Source organism: Mustelus asterias, chromosome 14 (genome assembly GCF_964213995.1).
Source record: "Mustelus asterias chromosome 14, sMusAst1.hap1.1, whole genome shotgun sequence".
NCBI classification, from domain to species: domain Eukaryota; kingdom Metazoa; phylum Chordata; class Chondrichthyes; order Carcharhiniformes; family Triakidae; genus Mustelus; species Mustelus asterias.
Window position 1 is genome coordinate 73,821,635 of NC_135814.1, and position 25,746 is coordinate 73,847,380.

The 25,746-nt window shown below is 44.3% G+C and overlaps 1 protein-coding gene across 1 annotated transcript in view; it reads right to left on the minus strand.

The window, feature by feature from the left end:
• The window catches only part of dnah7 (dynein, axonemal, heavy chain 7), a 468,798-nt gene that overhangs the window by 197,853 nt on the left and 245,199 nt on the right, over positions 1 to 25,746 (minus strand). The window contains exons 36-39 of the mRNA XM_078228625.1: positions 23,014 to 23,169; positions 17,886 to 18,054; positions 5,581 to 5,707; positions 3,673 to 3,892 (exon numbers count right to left, since the gene is read on the minus strand). Coding sequence (XP_078084751.1) covers positions 3,673 to 3,892; positions 5,581 to 5,707; positions 17,886 to 18,054; positions 23,014 to 23,169 — 672 coding nt within the window. The remainder of the gene's footprint in view (positions 1 to 3,672; positions 3,893 to 5,580; positions 5,708 to 17,885; positions 18,055 to 23,013; positions 23,170 to 25,746) is intronic.

Consider the following 25,746-nt stretch of genomic DNA (forward strand, 5'->3'; position numbering starts at 1 on the left):
AGAGCCACTTTAGTTATCAGAGCCCAAATCAACTTGAGTCAGTTTTTCCCAAGGGCACTTTAAGTCCTTTACCATGCTGCCATCAATTCTAAAGGCGGACTAACCAGATATTTCAGTTCAAGACTCCAGCTGGAACTTTCCAGCCATTCACATCAGCGGGATCCATGGCAGCATTCAATGGGAAACCATGCTGACAATAACAGGACCATAGGATCCTGTTGCCAGCTCATGGCAAGCCACCTCTTGCTGCCGTGAAACATGCAACGGGTTGCATGGTAAATCCCGCCCTACATCTTGGCCACCTTGGAGACTGTTTAGTGCCCAATGTAACTTAAGAAAATTACTCCCTTAGTTTTGCCACAATAAATAACATAGAAATATAGAAACTAGAAGCAGGAGTAGGCCATTCGACCCTGCTCCGCCAATCATTTTGAGTATGGCTGATCATCAAATTCAATATCTAGATTCCCCCCCCACCCCCACATCCCTTAGTCCCTTTAGCCCCAAGAGCTATATCTAATTTCTTATTGAAATCAGACAATGTTTGGGCCTCAATTACATTCTGTGGTAGTGAATTCCACACATTCACCACCCTCTGGGTGAAGAGATTTCTCCTCACCTCAGTTCCAAAAGGTTTACCCCTTATCCTCAAACTATGACCCCCTAGTTCTGGACTCCCCCACCATTGGGAAAATTCTTTCTGAATCCACTCTGTCTAACCCTGTTAGAATTTCATAAGTTTCTATAAGATCCCCTCTCTTTCTTCTAAACTCCATTGAATATAATCCTAACCGACTAAGTCTCTCCTCATATGCCATCCCAGGAACCAGCCTGGTAAACCTTCTGTACTCCCTCTATGGCAAGGACATCCTTCCTCAGAGAAGACACCAAAACTACACACAATACTCCAGATGTGGCCTCACCAACGCCTTATACAATTGCAGTAAAGCATCCCTATCCCTATAGTCAAATCCTCTCGCTGTAAAGGCCAAGATACCATTTGCCTTTTTTTACTGCCTGCTGAACCTGCGTGCTTACTTTCAGCGATTGATGCACGAGGACTCCAAGGTCTCGTTGAGTATCCACCTCTCTCAATTTACACCCATTCAAGTAATGGGTTACTTAGGTTGATTGGCCATACAAACTTGCCCCTTAGTGTCAGGTGAACTAGCAGGGTAAATATGTGGGGTTATGGGGATAGGGCCTGGGTGGAATTGTGGTGGATGCAGACTCAATGAGCTGTATGGCCTCTTTCTGCACTGTAGGGGTTCTATGGTATGGGCAAGGTATGGACTCAAGACAGCATCAAGAACTGGCACAGATTCAAAATCATTGGTAAAAGGTGATGTGAGAAAAAGTCTTTTCACCCAGAGGATGGTTGGAGTCTGGAATGAACTCCCCGAGAGGGTGATGGAGACAGGTTCAATCGAGGTATATACAAAAGGAAACTGGATTCCTATAGGAAGAGAAAGAATGAAACTATGTGCAAAGTTACGGGGATAAGCAGGGAAATAGGGTTAGGTAGCATACTCTTTCAGAGAGTCAGTGGACTGAATAGCCTATTTCTGCACTGTAAAGATTCTGTGAATTTAGGAAGCGCGCCACCCATTGCCCCCCAACCCACCCCATACAATTATAGAATCTGAGTATTGTTGAAAAAAGAGACATGAGGTGGAATTTTCCTGTCCTGCTCACCATAAGCAGATAGATGAAATAATTAAAAAGACTAATAAAATGTTTGGGTGGAAGTTATGGGTACATGTATAAATTTCTGTTTTGACTCCATTTACATTCAGTTCTGGGCACTATCTTAGGAAGCATATACTGTCCTTAGAGGATGCAGCACAGATTCACGAGAATGATCCAGTGTTAAAAGAGCTAAATTATGAGCATAGATTGGTTGGAGTCTGGAATGAACTCCCCGAGAGGGTGATGGAGGCAGGTTCAATCGAGGTATATACAAAAGGAAACTGGATTCCTATAGGAAGAGAAAGAATGAAAAAATGTGCCTCACCACAAATGTGCCTCATGAAAAAATGTGGCCTCACCAACGCCTTATACAATTGCAGTAAAACATCCCTATCCCTGTAGTCAAATCCTCTCGCTGTAAAGGCCAAGATACCATTTGCCTTTTTTTACTGCTTGTGGTCTTTAAAATAGAAAATTAAGGGGTAATCTAATCAAGAATTCAATTGGTAATTGGAGAATTATTTCTGTTGGCGGGCTGTCCAAATTAAAGAGACATCATTTTAAAACTACAAGTAACCTATTCAGGGATGATTTCCAAAAGCATGCTTCAACAAAGGGTAGTGGAAATCTGGAGCTCTATTCACGGGTTGGTTTGTTTGTTAAAGATCAAAAGAAGGCTTGGACTGTTTTACTGGGAAGTAGGTGCAAGGTATTTATGTTTGGAGAAAGCCACAGCAGCCTCTGAGTTTGCACTGGGTAGACTCTGAGTCTCCCAAAATCACAATATTTGTTGAAGATATAGGATTATACAGAGTTGTACCGCAAGCTGTCCAATTACTTTTAAGATGAAAGAGAGTTGGGGATCAAGAATAGCTAATCAGTATTTCTACCTGGAGCAAGGTTAATGTGTTTGATATTGACATTCAGCAGAGGACTGAGGAAAGCATTTTCAAGATCTGATTACAAAACAATGAATATCACAGACAGACAGCAGTTCTGTGTGATCAGCAGAGAGAAATGACTGCTTAGCTTTGCAAGCTACGACGGCTGAATGCAGGAACGAGATAGTTTCTAGTTGGAAACATGCATCCTGCACCCTTATAAGGATTTATGGAGATTTGCTCTGGCACGGCCAGGAGGAAGAAGGATCACTAGACTTCACAGTTGGTGGTGGATTTAAGAAACTCTGAAAACTGAGGAAGTGCCTAGAGATGACCACTCAAAGTTACTACTTGGTAAAATGGGGACAGGAACCAATTGGAAGCTGAGAGTGACAATGGGCCGTTTATTCTAAGGAATGTAATTCTGTTGTGTACAAAGTGTGCTAAGTATAAGGGGAATGGTCCTTTTTGTAGTTTAATGTATAAGTTATCTGCAAGAAGAACATAGCATTTGGTTAATAGTGCTTTAGTCATTTGTCACAGTAACATTTTCAAAATGTGAAATCTTCCCATGCAATTCTTTCAACTATCAACTGGGAGTTTAAATCTATTCTTAAAAGTTATAGGTCCCTAAGTAGATTGTAACACAGCTACGATATAGTTAAACAGGCGAAACATGCACATGAGGCCAAATGGTCTACCTCTGTTTCTATGTTGAGGGAAAATAAATGTTAATTCAGGAAATAACATGATTACTAGTGGAAGATTTTGTGATACCTCATATTTCTCACCATGTTTTCCTTCAATACCAATAACTTATTATGGTGATTGTCCCTTTAAGGATCTATCTGCAGAGTAAGGGTCACATGACCCAGGGAACCAATCAGGGAGTAGGGTGGGCGATCACCCTGGCGAGTTCAAGTTTCTGTTCCAGAACATTCTTGGAAGCTGACTGGCAGCCATGAGGCTGCAAGTCTCTATATTATAGTTGTATGCAAATAAACGATACAGTCGTTATTTACCTAGCTGGTGAATATTACACTTATCAGGAATATTTATTACTTTCACTGAAAAATCAATTAGTAGTAAATACAGATTTCACCTCATGAACCCAGAGACGCTTGATCACAGCTGGTGCTCCTGCTGTCTCCGGATTGGAAAGACACACTCCCTGAATAACACGGGAAAAATCCCGCAGGTTAAACAGATAATGAGACTTAGTCGGTGTTGGGAGCAGATTCTGCATTGCTTCCTTGTAAACAATCAAAGTGGCATTAATGATCTGTGAAGTCAGAATTCCAAATTCTGATGGGAAAATGAATCTAAATGAGAACACAATAAATGCAAAGTTACAGTATTATTTTAATAGGAAATGCATAGTTTATATTGTTCATAAACAACAAATTCATGTTTTTATTGGACAGAGGAGTCAACAGTATACTTCTGTTGCAGGCATTTTTAATTGTATTATGAGACTATAAACAAGTGATAATACATAGGGCAGAAATTTTATCTTCATATCCACCAGCACCGGGAAAAGATCACAGCAGGTCAGAACATCAAGTGGGGGAGCAGACTTTATTGTGACTTTGTGGGGCAAATTTTCTCATTCCGCCCGCCTTGGGAATCGTAGCGGACCATGGAATGGTCCATTGACTTCGGGCGGGATTTTCTGGTTTTGAGCTGAGCGCAGCCGGAAAATCCTGCCCTCTAACTCCAGTCACATTAGCATCGCGCTTCTGGGAGGCAGGCATGATGATACCCTGCACCTGACTGTTAAAGGCTCCGTATTTAGATATCAGCAGCAGGAATGTGACACCTCAAAGTTAGATACAATGGTTTGATGGTTCAACGGCCTCATCGCAACTAGAAAGATAAGTGGCATCCCACAGTCAAGATTCAATCCCCACTTTCTAAGAGTCCCAGCATTCTGTATAGTATTCCTGAGACCAAGAAACCTTGCCGCTCTATCCAATCTTCTCTCTCTCAAGCACCTACTTTCATTCCATCTGAAGAGCCAACACTGACAATTGCAATACACTGCAAAGCACTTACACAGAGTATTAAAACCAAGAACTGCAACAACAATATCAGATAATACATACATAGAAATCACACAAGTCTTCTAAAAGTCACTACATTTTCAACATTCACAACAAAACCAAGCAAAGCATTTCAAGTATCTACAATTCCCAGTGAAATAAATTGCAAATATCAAGATGTGAACCAAGTTTCTGTAGTTTATAATAATGACCATGCAAAATATTGTAATTGTGAATAAAGAACTTTTCAGGTTTAGAGATAGTAAGCCCATGTATCAATTTATAAACTTCAACTAAATAAAAAATCAGTCTTCTCCAAAGATTATAATTCAAGAATTCTTAAAAGCTCCTCATAAGGTATTCCCCTCATGCCTTCCATTTTCCTGGTAATACTTCTTTGCACTCTCTCTATAAGCTGTACATCGCGATGAAAATGTGGATTTCAAACTGTACCAGCTGCAGTTTGCAATAAATGCTGACATCTTGACTCAACCTAACCTGCACAGATTTGGAGTGTGGGAGGAAACCAGAGCACTGAGAAGAAACCCATGCAGGCACGGGGAGAATGTGCAAACTCCACACAGACATTGACCCAAGCTGCTAACCACTGTGTCACCATGGCACCCACTTTTTATACTACTTTTCATGAATACCTACACCAATGGCTATACAGGGGAACAAACTCACGAATCATTTGTGTGTCCCTCAAGAAACTTTGAGTAGATGCTACTTTTTTTTAATCAGTTCGTTATTTGAAGAAAATTCCAGGCCAAAGAATGAAAGCAAGAAAGTAACTTGCAAACAACCATGAACGTCATTTATAGCAGCATTTTCACAGATCATTCTAGGCCTTACCCATTCTATCATTTTTAAAGAACTGAGTTTGATAAGGCTGGAGGTAATTTAAAAGTGACCATAACTTCTGCCAGTGCATTCCAACATTTAAATCTTTAAGTAATGTAATATACCTTATGTTAAACTGCCAGTCAAGGATCCGAGAAAAAATGATGTACATAGTTTGGTCATCAAATTCATTAATAGTCACAGTGTTAAAGTGCCTCATGAATCGAGGTGTAATTGGGTTTCGACCACCACCTATGAACAAAATAATTTTGTCATTAACAAAGTAAAACTCATAATAAAACAGCAAAGAAAACTGTGAAATATCATGAACTATTGTTCTAGCAACTGGGTACAAAGTCCCAGAACCAAAAGACTCAAAGTGTTAACTCTGCTTTCTCTCCTTACAGATGCTGCCAGATCTGCTGAGTTTTGCCAGCATCCTCTCCAAAGCTTCCACATCCTTCTGATAGAGTGGTGACCAGAACTCCACACAATACTCCAAATGCGGCCTCACCGAGGTTTTTTATAGCTGCAACATGATTTCCCAACTCTTGTATTCAATGCCCCAGCCGATGAAGGCAAGGCTGTCAAATGCCTTCTTAATCACCTTGGCCATCTGTGTTGCCACTTTTAGGGAACTGTGGACCTGCATGCCTGGGTCTCTCTGTATGTTAATGTTCCTAAGGGTTCTGCCATTTACAGTATAATTCACACTTAAAGTTGATCCTCCAAAATGCATCACCTCGCATTTGTCGGGATTAAGCTCCATCTGCCATTTCTGTGCCCAAGTCTCCAATCTGTCTATATCCTTGTGTATTCTCTGATAATCCCCGGCACTATCAGCAATTCCACCAATCTTTGTGTCATCCGCGAACTTACTAATCAGACCTCCGCATTTTCCTCAAGATCATTTATGTATACTAGAAACAACAGAGCACTGATCCCTGCGGAACACCATTAGCTACAAGTCTCCATTCTGAAAAACATCCTTCCTATAACCAAGCCAGTTCTGTATCCACGCCCGACAATTTAAATGCATTTGCATGCATTTAAATCGACTTAATGAACTGCACCCCAACTCTACCGCCAAATCCCACTTTACTGTCTTCTGGCCTGTTCCGCATCCGCGCTGTAAGCGACCTGCAAAATAAAAGTCTGAAGTCGTCGCTGCAGCTTCCGAAGAGCGGGGTCAAAGCCTGCAACGGCTCTCTGACCCAGGTCATCCTCTGGTCAGGGGCAGGGGGGTGGGGGGGTGGGAGGAGGAGGAGGAGGAGGAGGGGGGGGTGACGTTTCATCCTCTGGGGAGGGAGGGAGAAGGGGGGGATGTGATGTTTCATCCTCTGGGGGGAGGGGTGGGAGAAGCGGGGTGTGACATTTCATCCTCAGGGGGGATGGGAGAAGGGGGGGTGTGATGTTTCATCCTCTGGGGGGGTGGTTGGGGAAGGGAGGGGTGTGACGTTTCATCCTCTGGGTGGGGGGGGGGGGGGGGGGGGGGGGGGGGGTTCCGCTGCCACTCTGTGGCCGATCCCTCCTCCCCACCGGAGGAACGATTCCCTCCGCCGGAGTGGCCGCATACTTCAAACACCAAGACTGTCATCATTCACCTCAGCGGAACGCAACAGTGCCACACTTTCTTTGCACCATCTGTTCAGGGCACTGATGCAGAATGAAACAACCAGAGTAAATGCCAAAGACTAAGTAGATTTGTGATATGAGCCGTGTTCGTCCCGAAGGAATAAATAGAAGGATAAATAATCTAGAGTTATTCATTTGGATCTGAGTTGTCTCTTGGTACCCCGGAGAGGATGGTGTGTTTTTTTTGCACTGCTGAAGCAGCTTTACATTGATAATTCCCACTGCTTGTTCAAGTTCACTCAGTTGACCAGCAGAACGCTGAGGTGAATGATGACAGTCTTGGTGTTTGAAGTATGCGGCCACTCCGGCCGTGGGAATCGTTCCTCCGGTGGGGAGGAGGGGTCGGCCGCAGACTGGCAGCGGAACCCCCACCCCCCAAGAGGATGATACGTCACACCCCCTCTCCTCCTCCCCCCCCACCCCCGACCAGAGGATGATCGTCAGAGAGCCGCTCTCTCCACTTTCTTTGCTTTTTTTTTCATAAGAACATAAGAAATACGAGCAGGAGTAGGCCATCTAGCCTCTCGAGCCTGCCCCGCGCCCAGGCGTGCTCTGTCAGATTTTTTTCAAACTGCGCATGCGCAGTTCAGAGCTCCGATCGGTCTGCCAGCGCTAAGCCCCGCCCACAGCACGAATCGGACGGAGCTGGCAAAACACGTATGGGCGCGCTAGAAAGAGGATTCCAGGTGCGGATCTATTTGACGCCCGGATTCGGCACTTAGACTCAAAATGGTAAAATTCCCCCCAGTATGTGAAGATATCTACTAAAGCCCCAGCTATTTCTCCCCTCGATTCCCGCAGAAACCTGGGATAGATCCCATCTGGCCCCGGGGACTTGTCTACCTTAATGCAATTTAGGATACTCAACACTTCCTCCTTCGATATATTGAATTCTCTAGAGTATTCACATATCTATCCCTGACCTCAACTTCCATCATGTCCTCATTGGTGAATACTGATACAAAGTACTCATTAAGGATCTCACCCATTTCCTATGGCTCCATGCATAACTTCCCTCCATTGTCATTGAGTGGGTCTACTCTTTCTCTTGCTACCCCCTTGCTCCTAATAAATGCATAAAAAGCCTTGGGATTCTCCTTGATCCTGTTTGCTAAAGAAATTTCATGGCCTCTTTAAGCCTTCCTAATTCCACGGTTTAAGTTCCATCCTACTTTCATTATACTCATCAAGGGCTTTGTCAGTTTTTAGATGCTTCCTTTTTCCTTTTGACTAAGCTTACAATTTCCCTTGTCATCCATGGTTCCCGAATCCTGCCATTTCTATCCTTCATTTTTGCAGGGGCATGCCTGTCCTGCACTTCCAATCAACTGGCCTTTAAAAGCCTCCCACATGCCAGACGTGGATTTGCCCTCAAATAGCCGCTCCCAATCCACATTCCCCAATTCCTGTCTAATTTAGATATAATTGGCCTTTACCCAATTAAGCACCCGCACCCGAGGGCCACTCTTGTCCTTACCCATGACAAACCAAAATCTTATGGAATTATGGTCGCTAAGCTCAAAATGCTCCCCCACTGAAACATCAATCACCTGGTCCAGCTCATTCCGCAATACCAAGTGTAGTATGGCCCTTTCCATGGTTGGATTGTCAACATACTGTATCAAAAAGCCTTCCTGGACACACCTAACAAATTGCTCTCCATCCAAGCCCCTGGTTGTAAGGGAGTCTCTCAGTCAATATGGGGGAAGTTAAAGTCACCCACCACAACTACCCTTCTTTTTTCACACCTTTTCAGTATCTGATGACACAAATGTTCTTCTGTCTCCTGTGGGCTGTTGGGAGGTCTATAGTACACTCCCAACATTGTGAATTCATCCTTCCTATTCCTGAGCTCCACCCATAATGCCTCACTGCAAAATCCCTCCAATGTGTCCTCCCTCGACACAGCTGTGATGTGCTCCCTAATCAGCAATGCAATTCCCCCACCCCTTTTGTTTCTCCTTCTGTCTCATCTAAAACAACGATATCCCAGAATATTAAGTACCAGTCCTGTCCCTCCTTTAACCATGTCTCCGTAATTGCAACAACATCATAATTTCATGCCACAATCCAGGCTCTCAGTTCATCTGTTACTTCTTGCATTGAAGCAAATGCACTCCAGACCTCCAGTCTCACCAAGCCCCATGGCTTCCCTCTCCCTGCTGTTACTCTGCACTATGTTTATCTCAGCCTCACTTTCTTGTCCAATCTCTACACTTACTGACCTGCTGTTCCAGTTCCCACTCCCCTCCCACTCTAGTTAAAACCCTCCCAAGCAGCTAAACTTCACACCCAGGATATTGGTGCCCCTCCAGTTCAGGTGCAACCTGTCTTTCTTGTTTAGGCCCCACCTTCCCCAGAAGACATCCCAATGATTCATATATCTAAAGCCCTCCATCCTACACCAGTTCTTTAGCCACATGTTCAACTGTACTATCTCCCTGTTCCAAGCCTCACTAGCACATGGCACAGGGAGTAATCCTGAGATTACTACCTTTGAGGTCCTGCTTTTTAGCCCCCTACCTAACTCCCTGAATTGTCTTCGCAGGACTTCCTCGGCCTCCCTGACAGCTCCAGTGCACGTTCCTCAAAAGGAGTCAGAAGACGTTGCTCGGGGACCCTCCTCCAGTCTTTTCCCACTCCCTCCTGTTATAGGCCATCTTCTTCTGTGGGGACAAAGGGGGGATTGAAAGCCTGATGGCTGGAAGGGCATGGGATGTCAGAGGTGGGGCAATCATACGGTGTATGTAGGGACCATGCCTCAGCCGGCAAGGGTTGTGATGGAGGGTGCCAGACAGGTTGCAGGAAAGTGCTAGGGGGTCAATTGCTGGAAGGCCGCAGGGTGTCAGGGAGTGAATCGATGTGGACATTTCAGGTGCAACAGACCAGGCTGATGCCAGGAGGGGATGGACACTCACGCTTGCCACCTAAACGAAGTCATTCATTTTCTTTGGGCACTGGCTGCCGGTCCTCCATGTCAGTGACAGCTGCTGCCACAACTACCACCTATGGGTCATCAACTGTCTTGAGGGAACAAGATAGCCCTCCTCTCCTCCACAGTGTCCAGCAGCCATCCCAAATCTCCCTCAGTGAGGGGCTGCACTACGCGGTCCTGGCGTAACTGACTGTGGCTGCAGTGGGAGTGTTTAAATTCAGTTGATGTCATATACATGGATTTTAGTAAGGCGTTTGATAAGGTTCCCCATGGTAGGCTCATGAAGAAAGTAAGGAGGTGTGGGATAGAGGGAAACTTGGCCGATTGGATAAGTAACTGGCTATCTCATAGAAGACAGAGGGTGGTGGTGGATGAAAAATTTTCAGACTGGAGACCAGTTACCAGCGGTGTACCACAGGGATCAGTGCTGGGTCCTCTGCTATTTGTGATTTTTATCAATGACTTGGAGGAGGGGGCTGAAGGGTGGGTCAGTAAATTTGCTGATGACACCAAGATTGGTGGAGTAGTGGGTGAGGTGGAGGGCTGTTGTAGGCTGCAAAGAGACATTGATAGGATGCAGAGCTGGGCCGAAAAATGGCAGATAGAGTTTAACACTGATAAGTGCGAGGTGATTCATTTTGGTAGGACAAATTTGAATGCGGATTACAGGGTCAACGGCAGTGTTCTGAGGAATGTGGAGGAACAGAGAGATCTTGGGGTTTAAATCCACAGATCTCTGACGGTTGCCACTCAAGTGGATAGCGCTGTGAAGAAGGCCTATAGTGTGTTAGCGTTTATTAACAGGGGGTTTGAGTTTAAGAGCCGTGGGGGTTATGCTGCAACTGTACAGGACCTTGGTGAGACCACATTTGGAATATTGTGTGCAGTTCTGGTCACCTCACTATAAAAAGCATTGGAGAGAGTGCAGAGGAGATTTACCAGGATGCTGCCTGGTTTGGAGGGTAGGTCTTATGAGGAAAGGTTGAGGGAGCTAGGGCTTTTCTCTTTAGAGCGGAGGAGGATGAGAGGCGACTTAATAGAGGTTTATAAGATGATGAGGGGGATAGATAGAGTGGACGTTCAGAGACTATTTCCTCGGGTGGATGTAGCTGTTACTCGGGGGCATAACTATAAGGTTCATGGTGGTAGATATAAGAAGGATATCCGAGGTAGGTTCTTTACTCAGAGATTGGTTGGGGTGTGGAATGGACTGCCTGCTGTGATAGTGGAGTCGGATACTTTAGGAACTTTCAAGCGGTTATTGGATAGGCACATGGAGCACACCAGATTGATAGGGAGTGGGATAGCTTGATCTTGGTTTCAGACAAAGCTCGGCACAACTTCAAGGGCCGAAGGGCCTGTACTGTACTGTTCTGTGTTCTATGTTCTATGCTTAATAGTGTACAGCTGCAGCCACTTTGGGTGAGTCATGCACCTAGACCTTCCATGATGGCGAGATTCGCATGAAGGTTCTTTCATTGCACTGAGCGTCGAAAGATTGCAATGCGGACTGCACCTGAGAGACCGGCACAGAATACTGTTCTTTCCTCACCATTATGACAGTTAGGGCACAATCTTGCAAAGAAAATTCTGAGTGCCAAATGAGCAAGAAAACAGGAGTGAATGGCACCAGTTTTTGGTAAACCGTGAGTCACAATCTTATGGCACTTAATGCAATAAAATAGCCTTGATGCAATTTTCACCACCATGGACCCTCTGGGCGCATGACTCACCCAAAGTGACTGCAGCTGTACAGCTTTAACAATGGAGAGCTGCATTTAAGTGCGAACGATGGACACACAGGCAGTCATGCCAGGAAGATGGCACCTCGAAGAACTGCTCCATGTTTTACCGAGGGAGAGCTGGGCCATCTGCTAGATGCTCTGGAAGAGAGGAAGGACATTTTCTCCCCACTGGGCAGGTGACGAGCCAGGAGTTGTGTCATCAACGAGGCCTCCAAAGTGGTGCGGTGGCAGTCAGTGCCCGTGCATTGGCACAGTGGACCAGTCAGCCACCAGTGCAGGAAAAAAACGAAATGACCTCATTCGGGCAGCAAGGGTGTCCTGTCACCAGTCCCATCTGTTGCATCTACCATGTCAATCCACCCCCTGAGGCCTTCCAGCATCCGACCCCCGAGCACCTACCTCCAACACCGCTGGCAGCACACCCCCCACCCAATCCCTGCCTGATGAGGCATGGTCCTGACATATGCCACCCGATTGCCCTCACCCCTAACACCTCCGAGACCTCGTGTCTTTCCAGACCTCTGGCTTACAACCTCCACTTCAGTCCCCACAGGTGAAGATGGCCCATAACAGGAGAGTGCAGGAGGAAACTGAAGGTGGAGTCCCCGAGCAGCGAATTCCCGCTCCCTTTGAGGAGAGTGCCCTGGATCTGGCAGGGGAGGAGGTGAACAGGACTGTGAGTGACAGCCAGGTCAGTGTGCAACATGGAAGTGAACATCTGCAAAACCTTCATTCATATGACATATCTCAAGTAAGTGGCATGCTGCTCTGACACTTGTCACTCCCTTGCACTAAACCTCGTGTCCTTTGTTGCCAGAAATGACTCCTATACATCCGGCCCGTCTGGTGTCACCACCCCTGGTGCTGCTCCCGCTGAGATGCCCCATGACAGCTCAGAGGAAACCACAGAGGAAGTCCCCGAGGAATCCTCCGAGGCCAGCACCAGCCAATCGACACAAGCTTCCACCATACAATCTATCAGCACAGATACATTCACCTCGGTGGGACAAGTTAGTGGTGAGGCTTCTGGGTCACTCTCTCTTATGCACGACACAACTGTTGATGTACATTGGGTGGAGGATGCCAGAGGCAAGGAATCAGCTGGCCTCAAGCCAGGTGGCTGGCCGCTGCGATTAGTTCTCCCTAAGCTGCTGGAGATGCAGCAGCAGAGCCAGGGAATGCAGGAGCAATTGCGAGGCTGCTGGGAGGAGTCCCATTGCCTTCAGGTGCGGGAGATATTGCCGGCACTGTGTGTACCGAGAGCAACACTGCAAAGGTGGCATCCGCAGTGGAAAGTTTGGGTCCGGAAATGGTCGACATAGATGGCAGGGTCCAAGGCATGGCCGAGTCACAGCGGGCTATGGCCGAGTCACAGCGGATTATGACTGAGGGGCACGGGAACATTCTTGAGACAGAGCAAGTCATGGCTGCAGGCTTCGAGAGTGTGGTCCAGTCACAGCAGACCCCGGGGCTTATGGAGCTCAGTCCAGCTGCTCTGCCTTTCTGCGGAATGACCTAAGGGCCAATGGGCACCCGGGGGAGGCAGAAGAGCTGGAGCCCATACCTGGGTCTTCCACCCGGGTAACTTTGGCCGTTGCTAGGCCTTCCGACTCCCCCATCCTGTCACTAGTGCATTTCATGGGCAGCGGGATGAAAGAGTGGCATAGATACGTCCGTGATACCAAAATGTTGGCCGTGGCCCTCCAAGTCCCAACCCTCCAGTGGACATCAGCCAAGGACATCCTAGGCCATGGGGTGTGGAACACAGCTGATCACCTCCACTTCCACCTCCAATGGACATCCTGTGGGAAACATCTTGGCTTAGTGGTAGGCCACCGAAGATTAGGGTCACCAAGTGGCACTAGATAGTTTTAGGAAAATTGGCACTGTTTGGAATCATAAACATCTGTTTTATTGCACTGTTAAATATCACCACTTAATATCACGTCATTGCAGTTAGTTTCACCATAAATGTTATTGCTCCCCACAACTGTGACTAATATGCGTGTGATTTACCTCCCACAGAGATGACTGTACCCCGACCGTACCCAGAGGGGCTCAGGGCTTTATTCTGCATGGGAGAGGCCATTCTGCCCACCAACTATGCTATCCTCATTTTCCAATGCCTGTGCCAGACCTAACTGGCATGGGACTCCAAGCACCCATCCCAATCTGTCTTAGCAGTGGGTGCCCTATAGGCCCACTATGTCACAAAGTCTGGCATGCCAGACCCTGAGATCTTCCCCCCTCCAAGCATCCCCTTCCCCCCACACCTGGGGCATTGAACTGGATGGTTGAGCCCCCAATTCTCACTCAGATGTGGGCACATGCGCCAGTGTGCAGTCAAAGAACAGATAGGAGCCGGGGCTGAATCACAGCATGCCACATAACGAGTTATTATCACCTTCCTTCCTGGACCAGTAACGCGCTAACACAGATAACCAAGGCCCATCACCCTGGCATGGTGTCAATGGGTCCTATGGCAGGGGGTGGGGGAGGGGTGGTTGCAGAGAGGGCGGTAGGAGGTGGTGGATCGCATGTCCCCTAGCCGTTGAAGGAAATAAAGGAGGGTATTAAATTAAAAACCGATGTGTACAGAGTAGCCAAAAATAGTGGAGACTTAGAAGATTGGGAAAGCTTTAAAAAAACAACAAAGATGACTCAGAAAGCGATAAAGAAAGGAAAGATAGATTATGAAACTAAACTAGCTCTAAACATAAAAAATAATAGTAAAAGTTTTTACAAATATATAAAAAGGAATAGAGTGGCAAGAGTGAATGTTGGACCCTTGGAGGACGAGAGGGGGGATTTAATAGTGGAAAACAAGGAAATGGCTGAGACTTTAAATAGGTTTTTTGTGTCGGTCTTCACGGTGGAAGACACAAATAGTTTACCGAATGTTAACGATCGAGTGTTGGTCGGAGGAGAGGTACTCAATACAATTATTGTTACTAGAGAGGCAGTGCTTGGTAGACTAACGGGACTGAAGGTGGACAAGTCCCCGGGCCCGGATGGAATGCATCCCAGGGTACTGAAAGAAATGGCTGAGGTAATAGCGGATGCGTTAGTGGTTATTTATCAAAATTCACTGGACTCTGGGATAGTGCCAGCTGATTGGAAAACGGCTACTGTTACGCCGCTGTTTAAAAAAGGAAGTAGACAAAAGGCGGGTAACTACAGGCCGGATAGCTTAACGTCTGTAGTTGGGAAAATGCTGGAATCCATCATTAAAGAAAGAATAGCAGGCCATCTGGATAAGAATGGTTCGATCAAGCAGACACAGCATGGATTCATGAGAGGAAAGTCGTGTTTGACGAACTTACTGGATTTTTATGAAGATGTGACTAGTGCGGTTGACGGAGGGGAACCGGTAGATGTGGTGTTTTTGAATTTCCAAAAGGCATTCGATAAGGTGCCTCACAAAAGGTTGCTGCAGAAGATTGGGGTACACGGAGTTGGGGGTAAGGTGTTGGTGTGGATTGGGGATTGGCTATCCAACAGGAAGCAGAGAGTTGGAATAAATGGGTGCTTTTCTGGTTGGCAGATGGTGACTCGTGGCGTGCCGCAGGGATCGGTGCTGGGGCCTCAACTGTTTACTATTTACATAGATGATCTGGAGGAGGGGACTGAGTGCAGGGTAACAAAGTTTGCAGACGACACAAAGATAAGTGGGAAAGTGAATTACGTGGAGGGAGCGGAAGGTCTGCAGAGAGATTTGAACAGGCTGAGTGAGTGGGCGAGGATCTGGCAGATGGAGTATAACGTTGGCAAATGCGAGATTATTCACTTTGGAAGAAATAATAGCAAATTGGATTATTATTTAAATGGAAAAAAATTACAACATGCTACTGTGCAAAGGGACCTGGGGGTCCTTGTGCATGAGTCGCAAAAACTCAGTCTGCAAGTACAACAGGTGATCAAGAAGGCAAATGGGATGTTGGCATTTATCGCAAGGATGATAGAATATAAAAGCAGAGAAGTCTTGCTGCATCTGTACAAGGCATTGGTGAGGCCGCAGCTGGAATACAGTGTGTAGTTTTGGTCCCCTTACTTGCGAAAGGATATATTGGCCTTGGAGGGAGTGCAGAGAAGGTTCACCAGGTTGATACCGGAGATGAGGGGTGTAGATTATGAGGAGAGATTGAGCAGATTAGGTTTGTACTCGTTGGAGTTTAGAAGGCTGAGGGGTGATCATATAGAGGCATATAAGATAATGAAGGGGCGGGATAGGATAGAAGTGGAGAGATTCTTTCCACTTAGAAAGGAAACCAGAACTAGAGGGCACAGCCTCAAAATAAAGGGGGGTCAGTTTAGGACAGAGTTGAGGAGGAACTTCTTCTCTCAGAGGGTGGGTGGTGAATCTCTGGAATTCTCTGCCCACTGAAGTGGTGGAGGCTACCTCGTTGAATATGTTTAAGTCACAGATAGATGAATTTCTGATCGGTAGGGGAATTAAGGGTTATGGGGAGCAGGCGGGTAAGTGGAACTGATTCACTTCAGATCAGCCATGATCTTATTGAATGGCAGGGCAGGCTCGAGGGGCTAGATGGCCTACTCCTGCTCCTATTTCTTATGTTCTTATGTTCGTATGAACTCTGTGGCAATGAGGACCTCCCTAGTCGCCCTGCCCTGCCGAAAGATTCCACCCTATCTTACCCAGCTCAATCCCCCCTCCAACGCCCCCCCCCCCACCCCCTCACCCCCACCCCCCCCCCCCACCCCCACCCATTCCGCATAACGTCACACATTTACCATGCCTAACCTACCTAACCTACACATTTTTGGACATTAAGGTGCATTTAACGTGGCCAATCCACTGAACTGCCCATCTTTGGATTGCAGGAGGAAACCAGAGCACTTGGAAGAAACCCACGCACAAACGGCAAATTCCATACAGTCACCTAAGGCCTGAATCAATCCCAGGACTCGGACATTGTGAGGCAGCAGTGCTAAACACTGTGCGACCATGCTGCCTAACTGTGCCACCGTGTCGCATATAAGTGGTTAAAAAACAAAGAACAAATAACAGTACAGCACAGGAACAGGCCCTTCCACACACCAAGCCTGCGCCGATCACCTTGTCCTACCTGGACCAACCTCCTGTATCCCTTTATACCCCGCCTGTTCATGTGCCTATCCAGATAAGTCTTAAATGTCACTAACGTATTTTCCTCAACCACCTCACTTGGCAGTGCATTCCAGGCCCCCACCACCTGTGCAAAAAACTTCCCCTGCACATCTCTACTGAACCTTTCCCTCCTTACCTTGAACTTGTGTCCCCTTGTGATTGTCATTTCTGCCCTGGGGAAAGCTTCCAACTATTCACCTTATCTATGACCTTCATAATTTTATAAACTTCTATCAGGTTGCCCCTCACCCTCCGTCTTTCCAGGGAGAACAATCCCAGTTTATTCAATCTCTCCTCATAGCTAATACCCTTCATACAGGCAACATCCTGGTAAACCTTTTCTGTACTCCTTCCAAAGCCACCACATCCTTCTGGTAGTGTGTCGATCAGAATTTGACACAGTATTCCAAATGTGGCTGAACCAATGTTTTATATAACTGTAACATAATTTGCCAATTTTTATACTCGATGCCCCAGCCAATGAAGGTAAGCACACCATATGCTTTCTTCAACACCTTTTCCACCTGTGCTGCCACTTTTAAGGATCTGTGGTCCTGTTCTTCCAGATCTCTCTGTGTGTCTATGCTCCTGATGGTTCTGCCACTTATTTTATAGCTCCCACCTGAATTGGATCTATCAAAATGCATCACCTCGCATTTGTCCGGATTAAATTCCATCTGCTATTTCTCCGCCCAATTTTCCAGTCTATCTATATCCTGCTGTATTCTCTGACAATCTTTATTACTATCCACAACTCCAGCAATCTTAGTATCATCCACAAACTTGCTAATCAGATCAGCTACGTTTTCTTGCAAGTCATTTATGACTGGTTGTTATTATTCTTTGAATGAAGCAACCATTAATACCTTGGTTGTATCAATATGTTTAAGGCTAATTTATTGCTATCATAATTTTTTTCCAATCTTCATAAATATAATTTGTTTTCTAAGTATAGCTCTGCAACACATTTCCTCCTTGATAACTCACCTGGTGGTCCCATTGCACACATAATTTGTATGTCCACAAGTTTAATTGTGCTGCAATCTTTCAGGTCATACCAGTTCCAATGGTCCAACCACTGACGTAGAAGCTCAACAGGTGGCTGAGCACCATAAACTTCTCGTTGTGGCATGTTCACATCATCCACAAATACAACCTGGGAAAAAAAATAATAGCATCGACTTAACATGAAAGCATTTCAGGTTAATTTCCAAAGAATGAAGTCTTCTCTATTATGTCTAATCACGTTTGATATAATATAAAACATTGTTTGATTAATCATGTAAGTAATGTCAACATAATTTGAAGTTGTGGCTGATATCTAATAGCATTGCCCGCTGGAAATTAAAAGAAAATCTAGTGACAAACTTTCTGATTAGGCACTCTGGATGCAACTTCACCTGCAGGAACATATATTAGGATATCAAAAACAGCTTATAAATTTTTTATTCATTAATTTTAATAGACAGAAGATCATAGGCTGCACACCCCACAATTTCCCAATATTTCCTCCCAACAGATAAAGTTCTGCAGTGAAAACATGAAATTGTAAAATTTATTATACCCACAGTATTACAAGGATAACTTTCTATCTATGCATTTGCAATCAGCGAGGATCCTTGCAGCCAAGGCAATATGAAAAAAATTACCCTTGATATATATGTTTTATTACTGTTAAGCAGATGATTTCCTGCATTGCTCACTGTAATTGTGAACACAGAATGCCATTCCTAATGTTAGAAACATAGAAAAACTACAGCACAAAACAGGCCCTTCGGCCCCACAAGTTGTGCCGAACATATCCCTACCTTCTAGGCCGACCTATAACCCTCCATCCTATTAAGTCCCATGTACTCATCCAGGAGTCTCTTAAAAGACCCTATTGAGTTTGCCTCCACCACCACTGACGGCAGCCGATTCCACTCGCCTACCACCCTCTGTGTGAAAAACTTCCCCCTAACATTTCCCCTGTACCTACCCCCCAGCACCTTAAACCCGTGTCCTCTCGTAGCAGCCATTTCCACCCTGGGAAAAAGCCTCTGAGAGTCCACCCGATCTATGCCTCTCAACATCTTATATACCTCTATTAGGTCTCCTCTCATCCTACGTCTCTCCAAGGAGAAAAGACCGAGCTCCCTCGGCCTATCCTCATAAGGCATGCCACTCAATCCAGGTAACATCCTTGTAAATGTCCTCTACACCCTTTCAATCTTTTCCACATCCTTCCTGTAATGAGGTGACCAGAACTGAGCACAGTACTCCAAGTGGGGTCTGACGAGGGTCTTTTATAGCTGCATCATTATCCCCGGACTCCTAAACTCAATCCCTCAATTGATAAAGGCCAGCACACCATACGCCTTCTTAACCACCTCCTCCACCTGCGGGGCCGATTTTAGAGTCCTATGGATCCAGACCCCAAGGTCCTTCTGATCCTCTACAGTACTAAGAGTCTTTCCCTTTATATTGTACTCCTTCATCCCATTTGACCTGCCAAAATGGACCACGACGCATTTATCTGGGTTGAAGTCCATCTGTCCAGTCTTGCATCCTATCTATGTCCCTCTGTAACTTCTGACATCCCTCCAGCCTATCCACAACCCCACCAACCTTCGTGTCATCGGCAAACTTACCAACCCATCCCTCCACTTCCTCATCCAGGTCATTTATGAAAATGACAAACAGCAAGGGCCCCAGAACAGACCCCTGGGGCACACCACTGGTGACCGACCTCCATTTAGAAAAAGACCCATTTATACACACTCTCTGCCTCCTTTGGGCAAGCCAATTCTGGATGTTTATCAAACTTCTGCAGCAACCCAGATGCAATAGTAGCTTGTCTATCACTGCAACACAGCAAGTTTAATAAAGCAAGAAATCTTATGCCTGACACACAATAAACATATTACACATATTCCTGAAATTCAAAATTGGAGAACTTACTAAAAATTTATGTTATTTATTCACCATTTTACAAAATTTGCTTAAATTGTTTAGTGCATAAATATTTTAATGAATTCATTTATACTGTCTTCCATCTTCTTCAAAATGGAAGATATATTTTTCTTACCCTTTCTTTTCACAGTATTTTTATCATTTAAATCATTTAAAACAGTTGTTTATTCATAATGGGTATGCCTGATTGACTACCTGACTCATGTAAGATCTGACCTCAGCATTAAAGTACCACATTTCTTCAGACAAAGCAATACAAATAAAAACTCTCATCTCAACGATTTAATGGCTTGTTGGTTGTTAGTATAGCGAGTAGAGCACTCAAAATTGTTCAGCAAATGCTGCCCATTCACAGAATCACACCTCATTCTAAACGTTTAGTTGGGTTTTGCAAGCACAAGCTGGTTGAGTATGCTCTGTACTCTAACTGCTACAAACAGTTGGAGGAACATGTTGTTTAATTCAACCAGCCAATTATTGGGATGTATGACCTAGGTACTTGGCATTGCACCAGCACTAAAATCCATCTCAATTGTGTGGTAGACTGTTCAAAAAGGGAAGAATGCAGACCATACTCAACTAACCTGCGCTTGCAAAACCCAAAACAAAATATCTGCTGTTAGATGTGATTCCAGGATTGGGCAGCATTTACTGAACAATCCTGGGTGCACTAATAGCTACAGAAATAACCAATTTAAGATAATGAGTTGAAATTGTAACATGGCTCATTTACATTTGCTAGAAGTGACATTCATTCATACAGAGAGACTTGTTCTCTCTAAATAAAAGGAATGTGTTCAAGCCTTGCACCTTTTTTGAACTACCCGGATGTATGGAGAGCCTATGGTTTCCCGTTGCTTTCTCATGACAATGCCTCATTCAGTCATAGTCAATTCGCCTACTGATGAGCACTCATATTCTCCTGCAGTATAAATTATTATTATTGTCTGAAATTTGGCATTCTTGCATTTGTCCCAAAGAGTGCAAGACAAAAAGCTTTGGCAGCATGTATAAAGAATTCTGACCCATGAATTCCTGTTCTGATCTGGAGGTTGACCCCGTTTTGAGAAGTAACGCCGAATTCCCTAAAGAGGAATACCTCACCTCGTAATCTGTTAAAAGTGTGTGGGAGGTGTGAACTGTTCTTCGGTAGTGTTTAGTGGTTAACTAACAAAAATACTTGACATTCACTTTAAAATGAACATTTAACTATTTATTTAACAGGGAACTTTAACTAAACAAGTAACATACTGAATAAAATAAGATTCAATGGAATGCTGTTTAAATAAATATAATGCTCATTCATTAACCCAAAAAATATAATAATAGAATTCAGTCACTCAAAAAACTACAACCAGGTTTTGTGGCTTTTGGAAACTTTTGGAGTTCTTCTGTTGATTCCTCTGTCTGTAAGTTCTTTTTGATTTGGTACCTTTCGCTAGTTAAATGGTGTACTCTCTTAAGACATACCTGAAGCTGGAAGAGTTGAGAACTGCTCTCTCCCTCTCAAGGCTTGAGAGGTGGCAGTTGCTAACTAACTGCTGTGTTTCCCCCTTGCACTCCCTTTTATACCCGTGATGACCTATCAATTTTCTTACAATAGGATTGGTCTTGTGTTGTCAACACCATCAAATTGAAATGTTATAGGTTCTTGGTATCTCAGTGTCTGCTTTAAATTGAAAGGCTGAATTCAAAAATATTCAAATGCCTGAAGCCAAGACAACCCTGCTGCCTGGCCTTTAATACAAATGTTTCAGTCTGGGACTCCATATGCACCTGCATTTTAAACCTCCAAGCACTGAAACAAAACACCAGCTTTTAAAGGGATCATGCAATGTTTTTTTCCCTCTAGCAGTTTTACACTCTCTACATCTTTACCAACATCAAATTCCAACTTCACAAACTCAACTTCGCAACAATTCCCATTTGCTAACTGAGAATATTGGAGCACAGAGGCAGTCCAGATTGGATGGGTTGTCAGGTGCTAAGGATTGTCATAGTGCATCCACTAAAGGGTAGCACAGTGGTACAGTGGTTAGCACTGTTGCCTCATAGCACCAGGGAGTTCGATTCCAGCCTTGGGTGACTATCTATATGGAGTTTGCACATTCTCCCCCGTCTGCATTGGTTTCCTCCAGGTGCTCCGGTTTCCTCCCACACTCCAAAGATGTGCAGGTTAGGTGGATTGGCATGCTAACTTGCCCCTTAGAGTCCCAACGTACCTAGTTTAGGGGAATTAGTGGGATAAATATGTGGAGTTGGGGCGATAGGGCAAGGGTGGGCCTGGGTAAGATGCTCTGTTGGAGAGTCAGTGCAGACTCGATGGGCTGAATAATTTCTTCCTGCACTGCAGGAATTCTATATTTCTAAATTCAGGGCTATGTGTTTTTTATCCTTTTCCTATGGAAGTACTGTATTAATTCATAAGGTGAGACAATGCACATCTCTTTAACCTGTGCTTAATGCTCCCTCCTCCACTCACATTGTCTGTATCTTTAAGAACTGGTTGGCTGTAGAGATTTGCATTCTAATCAGTATTCTGTAACTTGATTTTGTGTCTCTGTGCCCTGTTTGAGAGCAGATTTCCACTCCATCTGACGAAGGAGCAGCGCTCCGAAAGCTAATGGTATTTGCTACCAAATAAACCTGTTGGACTTTAACCTGGTGTTGTTAAAACTCTTACTTAATTCATAAGGCACAGCACACACTGAAGTAAAGATGGTCATCAGGGCAAGGACCTCCCTGGTCTGGTTTTCAGCCTAGTTTCTATGTAACATAGGTTCCACAGTACACCCTGTGTTCCACAGCAGAGGCATCAAAATTACAACTACCATAATGCATCACTCAGGCCATCATTTAGCAGCAGGTGCTATAGCTCACAACCCCATTTCAAGAATCATGGTCAAGTGAGGGAGGTGCACTCAATTCCAAACAGAGCAGTAAGCCACCAAGAAACATTTTGCAAGTGTTTCTAACAACTAACATTAAACTTTGTGGATAAGATTCCTGTGCTTTCTCTTGCCTAATTGTATTCTGTTTTTGGTCACACGCCTGTAAAATGGCCACACAAACTTTAAGTGGCCCTCAGCGATTCTTCATGTTCAGTACCTTTCTAATGTTAGTAGATTATTTTTTGATTATTGTAAAAATATTAATGTTATACCATTTTTTTGCCCAGAGGTGGGCCAAAAACTCCCTTTCTTCTTTTGTCCAGCTTAGACATGATGATATTCTGAGTCTGAGCAGCAGTAGTTTGGGCTGAGAAGTTAATCAGCAGTGGTTTGTAAATGTCTTTGTTCAGATGGTTCAACAGGAAATCCTGAAAGAAAATATTACAAAGTTAATAACTGTACTGCGCATGGGTTTCAATTCCCAATATGCAGCTAAAAGAGTTCATAGCTAAAATTAATGACCCTTTGTATCACGATGTAATTATTTTTCATTACATCACCATAAACAAACTTTTACAATTCACCAAATTCAATATTTTTAGCATTATCCTAAAGCAACATACAAATACTTTATGCAACTTCCATTACGCATCATGTTCTTTTCATGGCAAATACAATGTTAACACTGTTCAATGTGATTGGTTAATATCATAAAATTTATCGTAATTCACAGAAGATGTGTAAAATTTGCTTGCCATCTTCATGAATTTGACTCCTAAGAAATAACAGAGATCCTTCATTTGCCAGTGTGTCTGTTTCATTGGGCAGAAAATACTATTGGTGAGGAAACGGTGAGAAAGTAGTATATTCCACTGCGGGCCTTTATATAAATAATTCTGGTAATAGAGTCTGCACTGGTTATCAGCACAGCCTCCAAAACATGGCCCTTTTCTTTGCTGGAAAATATCACATGCAATTGATTTGATGTGATCACCTGAATACCAGATCACCTCAGGGTTGGTGAGGTACAGTTTCCACATCAAAACCTCATAAAATCGGGACAGACATTTGGGTTCAAATGCAGACGGCAGTAAGAAATCCGAATACCAGTATGTGAAGCAAGTTTCACAATTTAAATTTGACAGTGCTTAGAATTTCTATTTTGTAAACAAAAGGATGGCCCAATCACAAACTCTCAAAGGGAGAAATTAATTTATTTTCAAATCAGAAAAGGGAGAAATTAATTTATTTTAAAATCATAAATCTGTCACTGCTTTGGCATTGTGCATATGTTGGCAACAGTTTCAAGACTCTTGATTCTTTAGGGTCACATTAACATTAAGGTCTATTTTTATGGTGTTCTTTTGTCCACACAGTGAGCGCAAGTGCGTCACCGGTCTTGGGAGTAGAGAGAGGTTTGTAAGCAAGACAGATTGGTATGTGTGAACTGCAAACTTTAAAATGACCATTTATAGCTATTCACAAGATAAGATTGGATCACAAGATAATTTATTCATCCTGATAGATCCTAAGGTCCCCTCAATTCAGCAATCCAAAATTTGGATCTGCCCATTTATGGATGGTGCAAGCAAACAAAATTAATGCCCAAGGATAATATCTTTTGCCATATTTTTCCTGTTTCCCTCCCCCATTGGATACTCAAACCTCTGCTTAGGTGAAGGGGGTTGTGATGAATTCTTGTCCCCAAGCCTGAGTTAGCACCATCAGAAAATGGCCATGTACAGACCCTTAACAGTACCATTTCCAACAGTAAAAAATGTGTCAGTTCAATAGCTGCTTTCTTCCTCCAGCTGTGATATGTATCTGAGATAGGGGACAAAATATGTACTTCCAGTTATTCCACAAGTCTGTGGTGGAGGCCACTTCCTGCATTTAAATTGCTCCAAGCCCAGAAATTCAGCTGAGGTCATTGTGGGGAATAGGTGGGGACATTTGTGTGGCAAGTTGAAATCCTGCCATGCTGGAGATACAGCCCTTTCAGGAAATGCAAACCTATATATCCTTTCACAATTGCAACACTGAAGCTTCAAGACATACCAAGTTAAAGTGTGCAATCAGCGAAGTGCATGTGCAATCCATTAACATGCTCATACTGCACTCCTGTGGCACTATTTCTTTGCAGCTATTTTTATTTTAAGTAAGTTAATACATAATGTTGAAATTGGGGCACATAGTAATGAAGTGCATGGACATTAAGCATTTATGACTGAGTTTACATTAAAGTAAAACGATGTAAAGAGAAGCAGCTAGAGCTGCCTGTTGTTCCTTCAAGCTTGCTTTGCCAATCAAGAAGGTCATAGTCGAGCCTCTACCTTAGCACCATCTTTCCCATATATATATAAAAGCAAAATACTGCAGATGCTGGAATCTGAAACAAAAACAGAAAATGCTGGAAAATCTCAGCAGGTCTGACAGCATCTGTGGAGAGAGAATAGAATTAATGTTTCGAGTTTAGATGACCCTTCATCAGAGCTAAGAGAATCAGCAGAAATTTATAATGAGGGTGGGCGGGGTGGAGCAGGAGGTGGAATGGGACAAAGGGAATGTAAATGAGGATACAGAAGGCTGAGAAGGTGCTAAAAGTGCCCATTAAGTGGTCAGAATGTGCAAAAAGCAGAACAGAGATACTGATCGGTCAGGAACTGCCTGGGGATTAGGGCAGTTGCCCTGAAGGAGGGAGTGGAGGGAGGGGGCAAAAAGGAGAGCTGAAATGGAGAAGTGGAAAGATGGAAGTGAGAAAGAAGGATGATAAAATGGATGAATGAGATGAAGCAAAATGAAATAAAATAAAAGGAAATGAGGTGAAGGTGGAGGCGAGAGTTTATGCTCTAAAGCAGTTGAATTCAATGTTCAGTCCAGAAGGCTGTAGAGTGCCCAATCGGAAGATGAGGTGCTGTTCCTCCAGTTTGCGTTGGGGTTCGCTAGAACATTGCAAAAGATCAAGGATAGACATGTGAACAGGAGAGCAGGGTGGTATATTGAAG